Source organism: Elgaria multicarinata, chromosome 10 (assembly GCF_023053635.1).
Source record: "Elgaria multicarinata webbii isolate HBS135686 ecotype San Diego chromosome 10, rElgMul1.1.pri, whole genome shotgun sequence".
Lineage (NCBI taxonomy): Eukaryota > Metazoa > Chordata > Lepidosauria > Squamata > Anguidae > Elgaria > Elgaria multicarinata.
Genome location: NC_086180.1, coordinates 11408229 through 11414228, shown reverse-complemented (window position 1 = coordinate 11414228; position 6000 = coordinate 11408229). Strand labels below are relative to the sequence as shown.

Here is a 6000-nt window from a genome sequence, read left to right as displayed (position 1 = left end):
CTCCATTTCAGCTTGAAAAGACTGGATTTAAAAGCAGAGTATTTACAGCTTCAGGACTGGTAGAATGGGATTATTCTTCATCCCCCTGTATTGCTACTTTTCTCCTAATATTTGTATTTGGTGTGTTACTTTATTGTCTTCCTCTTACTTTATTACTTTGCAATTATTATAACTTTCAGGTTTAATATGGAGCTGAAGTGTTTGCCATTAAGTTTTCTGTCTGAACTGAGCCTCTATGACCCTGTTCAGACAACAGTGGTTAAGTATTTTGAGCTAAACATTATGGCTTAGCATGTTGTGTGAATCATTCCTAACCATGGTGGCTACCTAACCATGGTTTAAACACACTCACTAAACACTTGCTGCAAAAGGATTAGCGGCCTAACCATGGCTTAATGTGCTGTCTGATCAGGCCCTAAGGAACACTAAGCGAGAAGCTAATAACTTGTCCAAGGCCATCCAGCGCCAAAGCAAGGATTTGAATCCAGGTCTCTCCAATCCAAGCTACAGCTACTCACAACAGAAGATTCTATGGGGCTTATTCCCAAGGAAGTTGGTATAGGACTGCAGTTTATACACATTTACCTGGGAATAAGCCCCTTTGAAAATAACAGGACTTACTCCAGAGTAGGGTGACCATATGAAAAGGAGGACAGGGCTAATGTATCTTTAACAGTTGCTTTGAAAAGGAATTTCAGCAGGTGTCATTTGTATATATGGGGAACCTGGTGGAATTCCCTCTTCATCACAACAGTTCAAGCTGCAGGTGCCCTGCCCTCTTTTAAATCTGGTCACTCTAGTATAGCTCCTGCAGCTTTAACTGTTGTGATGAAGAGGGAATTTCACCAGGTTCTCCATATATACAAATGACACCTGCAGAAATTCGCTTCTCTATGCAACTGTTAAAGATACAGGAGCCCTGTCCTCCTTTTCATATGATCACCCTACTCCAGAGTAGCCATGTATTTTAAAAATTAAACTCCATTCTGCCCTTCTCCAGGTGTGTGTGTGTTTATTTTATTAGAAATAAAAGGACACTTTTCAGAATTTTCTCACATTTTCTTCACCATTATTCTTTGTGGTGGCTGAAATCCCCTCCCCTCAATGTCCTGGGGTGATCCTAGGTGTATAGAGAATGAAAAATGATGGCCAGGCTGCTGACACAGTAGATGCTGTGGCCACTTCCACTGGCAGTGCAACCCCGCCAACCCCCCCCTCAAAAACCCATATACCTTAGGAAAAAAGAAAAAGAAAGTAGCTGTTCTACACCCCTTTCCAATGGTGATGCCTACCTGTGAGAAATTGTTGGAAAATATCTTCCGCCCCTGGAGGAATTTGGTGAAATCCATCCCCCAATTTCTCTATCCACAAATAAAGCGGAGAAATTTGAGAAACCACTTGTGCACAGCTCTAGAAATAAACACGTCTTTGCCTGGTGCCAAAATATGGCAATGTTGGTGCCAGGCAAGCCTTTTCAGGGAGGGAACCACCCCTAAGAAGCCTTTTTCTCTGGTCACCACCCACCTAAGGTCAGCTGGTGGGGAGAGCCAAAGTTAGCCTCAGTGTATGTACAGATTAGCATGGGGCCAGGCATTCCTTCAGGTACCTGGATATAGGTTTGCACTGTCATTTTATTGATTTCAGCAAGCATTCTTGCCAAAGACATGCTGCTACTGTAACAATTAATTACAACAACAGCCTTTCATTAAAAGCAAATGGTTGAAGAAAACTGCAGAGCCAAAGGCCTGATTCTTTTAGACAAGGTGGAGTCGTTATTCGGATCAGCTGCCACTTCCACCAGGAAAACTCATGCGGCTGAGTCATCCCCCCTCTGTCAAAGCTGTTTGGTGGGTTGAGGAGGAAGATAATTTCTATTGGTTGGTGCTACTGCTAATCATACCTTCACCTGCCTCTAAACCATATATATGCCACCAGGGCCATGTATGCTTCTACAGTAGTAGCTGATTAAAGTTTATATTGTGTGTTAGCCTTTAGGTCTTTTTTCTAGGAGATAGAGATGGCTTCTTCTCAGGTACGTCAGAACTTCCATGCAGAGTGTGAGGCTGCTGTGAACCAACTGGTGAATTTAGAGTTGTGTGCTAGCTACGTGTACTTGTCCATGGTAAGTTTGTTGCTGTTATCTGTCATTGGAAAGAGTCTGCAACTGGTTGGTTGTGAATGTATTTTTATCTAATCCTCTGTGCATCAGTTTAGCATTAAGGTTACCATTCTACACAAGCTTACCTAGGACTATGACTCATTGAACTCAATAGGGCTGATGTTTGAGTAGACATGTATAGGATTGTAATGTTATTCTCACTGAACTTTCTGTACTGATTCCTGAGTAAGGCTGCATAGGTTTGTCTATCTGGCTGGGGGAGTCTGTGCCCTCAATTATTGTAGGGGTTTAGTAGATGCCTAATACCTTGTACTTTCAATTTATATAACCCCCTGGACTTCTATACTGAGCTGATACAATTAGTTTTTGTGTGGCTGCTGCCTTGAGAAGGAAATTGAACTACGATGCTTCCCCAATATATCATATGGAGCTTCATCTTGGTGTTAATTGTGTACAATCTCCTAAAAGTGCTGATAGCTCTTTTTTAGTTTGAGAACACAAAGACACACTAGTTTGGGCAGAGAGCCACATCTTTTCTACAATTTTAGTATCAGTAGTAACCTCCAAAAGATTAATATATTTTATGGAGCCACCTTTAAGATGGAGATAAGCCAGCTATACTAATCAAGCAGGCTGTATGAGCTACTCTGCTACACCACTGTTCTGTGTTTTGACTAGAACAGGAACCAATTTAAGACTTGAACCTGCAACATGCATGTGTGATATTATTGGGGAAAACAACTGGAGTATCCCACTTTGAGTAGGCTCAACTACGGCTAACTAGACTCTCCAGGGGTCCAGATTATTCTACCATAGGTGAATAAATGAAGAATTCAGGAAGGTGTGATTCCTAGTGTCCCACCATACCTTTTCCATAATGGGACGAGCAAGTGATCTAAGGCCTTAGCTAGACCTAAGGTTTATCCTGGGGTCATCCCTACCTGCTCGGGTCTAGCTAAGTCCTAAATTTGAGACTTCCAGGATTCTCTGAACATGGGCTCATCTCTCATCTCTTGCCTGATTTGCCTTTGCAGTCAACTGCTCATTCTCTGTAAATGGGAAAGCTCATCAAAATAATCCAGTCTGTGTAGGAATTTGTGCAAATCAAACTGAGAAATCAAACATGAGCACATTTTCAGTGGACGCTTTCTCACACTAGCAATTGGATCTTCGAACAAGGCATGCTTACATGATTTGCAAGCAGAAATTAAATTCGCTTTCATCCCTATTTTTCATGCATTTCAATGGCACAAGGTCACTTCGCTCAATTACATAGCTGGGATAACCAAATGATACTGTTATTGAATTGAGACTGTCAAAGATTTGTGCATATGTGGCTACAACAGTAGCTCCAAGCTTTCCATACACAAACCAAGAAGTAACCAAAAGGCAACTACTGTCAGAAAAAGAATCAATATTTGGTTCAGTACTTGTACCTCTGAAAATTGGGTTGGTCAACTGCTCCATATGTACCTTCTTGGCTGTTGCGTTCATGTGAACCTGATTGAGCTCCCCAAAGAGAAATCTATCAGTTGGGGCAACTTCATAGTGGCAAAATATTCTAACTATGGTTTTCCTGTGATTTTTCATGCTCTTCTCCCTTCTAGTCCTGCTACTTTGACCGTGATGATGTTGCCCTGCCCCATGTGGCCAAGTTCCTGAAGGAGCAGTCCCAGGAAGAGAGAGAACATGCAGAGAAGTTTCTGAAATACCAGAACAAGCGAGGGGGGCGTGTTGTGCTGCAGGACATCAAGGTGCGTGTGAAAAGGTTGATCTTGAGCTGGTGCTTTGCAAAAGAAGAAAATATTTGGACTTCGTGTATGTTGATTTTGTGAATTTGCTTATAATGCATTTATGCTGGATTCTTTGTACAGAAGACACATCAGGATGAGTGGGGCAGCACCTTGGATGCCCTGAAAAGTGCCCTGGATCTGGAAAAGAAGGTGAATCAGGTTCTGCTGGATCTGCACAAGCTGGCAACAGAGAAGGGAGACCCTCAGGTGAGTTGTATTTATGGAACACTACAGTGCCTGAAAGGTTTCTTGTCAAGGTCTGGAAGATGACTACCTTGTGGGTAGTTCTGAGAACAGCCAAGGCTCAAAATTCTAGCCAAGGCCCCATATTCCAACAATAATGCTCCCCCATGCTAATCATGAAGAGGGTAATAACTAACTACAGAAATAGATGGAAGTGCAAACCTTGGGTTCGGGGCTGAAGAACTGGGGATATATAAACCTTGTAAGCCTTCATGGCATTGAAAACTGAGGGCTCATCTACACCAAGCAGGATATTCCACTATGAAAGCAGTGTGAAAGCGGTGCATAAAAGGCAGGAGCCACACGACTGCTTTACAGGGGTACTGAAGTGCCCTGATAACTGTTGGGGCCCATTGACACATGTCATATACCACTTTCATGCCACTTCCATAGTGCTATATCCTGCTTGGTGTAGATGCGTCATGGGCCCCAACATTTCTCAGTGCACTTCAGTACCACTATAAAGCAGTAGTGTGGCTCCTGCCTTTTATATACCACTTTCATACTGGAATATCCTGCTTGGTGTAGATGAGCCCTGAGTTTAGATCTTAACAGTTCAGGCTTCCTTTGCTCTGTGATGGCTTTTGAGCTTTGCTTTTTAAACAGAAAATAGATCCTGTAAAATAGCCCAAAATAAGTATTCTTGGAGACCATATTTCCGCCATGTCTTTCGGTATCATAGGAATTCTAGTCTTCTAGCAGGTGGCTGGGATCATTGCTTCTGCTGCTACCACTTCTACTCTTGGTACCCTTACTTGACTACAGTTCCAGGATTCTTTAGCATCTTGACAGCAAATCTGTAATATAATGAAAGGCTAGCTTAGAACTGGGTACCCAATAAACCTGTTGCCTTATTCCTCTGTGGGCTAGCCTACAGGAGTACCAGCTTTGCAATGTGACGAATAGTCTGTAGAATGTAGACAACCTTGTCTTTGATCCCCACTCAGCTGTGCGACTTCCTGGAGTCTGAATACCTGGAGGAGCAAGTGAAGGCCATCAAGCTTCTGGGAGACCACCTCACCAACCTGCAGCGCCTGGGGGTGCCCCAGAATGGCATGGGGGAATACCTGTTTGACAGGCTCACCTTGGGGAAGAGTAGCTGAAAACTTGTGTGTTGGGCAAAATAAACTACGTATTGGCATTAAAACGAACCAATGGCCTGTTCTAGGACAAAGAAACTTGGCTCAATTGCTCTGTTCTTTGGGATGGAGGTACAGAATAATGTACTGGGGAAGCAATACATATTCACTTTTCTGCAGTGGCCCTTTCTACACCTAAGGGTGTATAGGGAGGGAGGGAGGGGGAAGGATTGTGGACCTACCTACTTCTGTGATCTGCCCTGAACATCCAAATGGAAGCACGACATCATGGAAGGGAAGAGGGACGTCGCGCCTGTTACAGGTGCCATTCTTTTTTAAGAGGCAGGAGTCAGAGCGCAATTGAACTCCAACAAAATGAAAGTTTTTTTAAAAGCCCTGATGCTGCTCCCCACTCAATGTACCTCGGCTACCCCTGGACCAGCTCCTTCCCTCTGCTGACCCCTGCTACATGGGGGAGGAGGGAAGAAACCAGGATGGACGGACACACCGCCTGTGGTCCTCAGGATCGTCCCAGGACCACGGGTAAAATTGGGAGGGAGGGGTCATCTCTGCCTGCTCCCAGGATCCCCTGTGCATCATTTGGATGCAAAGGGATGACCCTGGGGAAAAATCCATGGTGTAGAAAGGGCCAGTGTCTAAAGCAGGACTGGGGTGTTGGACTGCAACACATCATCCCTCATGCTTGTCCATGTTGGCTGGATTCATGGGAGTTGGGTGTTCAGTACCATCTAGAGGGCCTCAAGTT

At 44.0% G+C, this 6000-nt stretch overlaps 1 protein-coding gene across 1 annotated transcript; it reads left to right on the top strand.

The window, feature by feature from the left end:
* Nucleotides 1–2017: 2017 nt before the first annotated feature.
* Nucleotides 2018–5258, top strand: LOC134404524 (ferritin heavy chain B-like). Its single transcript, XM_063135242.1, has 4 exons — nucleotides 2018–2122; nucleotides 3727–3873; nucleotides 3994–4119; nucleotides 5103–5258. Exons 1-4 carry the CDS (start codon nucleotides 2018–2020, stop codon nucleotides 5256–5258), a joined length of 534 nt encoding a protein of 177 aa, XP_062991312.1.
* Nucleotides 5259–6000: the final 742 nt, after the last annotated feature.

Bases quoted from the DNA above. Each gene is read 5' to 3' on its own strand.
- LOC134404524 (XM_063135242.1), top strand. From the start codon at position 2,018: ATGGCTTCTTCTCAGGTACGTCAGAACTTCCATGCAGAGTGTGAGGCT. The intron at 3,874-3,993 runs GTGCGTGTGAAA...TTCTTTGTACAG, and splicing joins TTGTGCTGCAGGACATCAAG to AAGACACATCAGGATGAGTG. The intron at 4,120-5,102 runs GTGAGTTGTATT...ATCCCCACTCAG, and splicing joins CAGAGAAGGGAGACCCTCAG to CTGTGCGACTTCCTGGAGTC.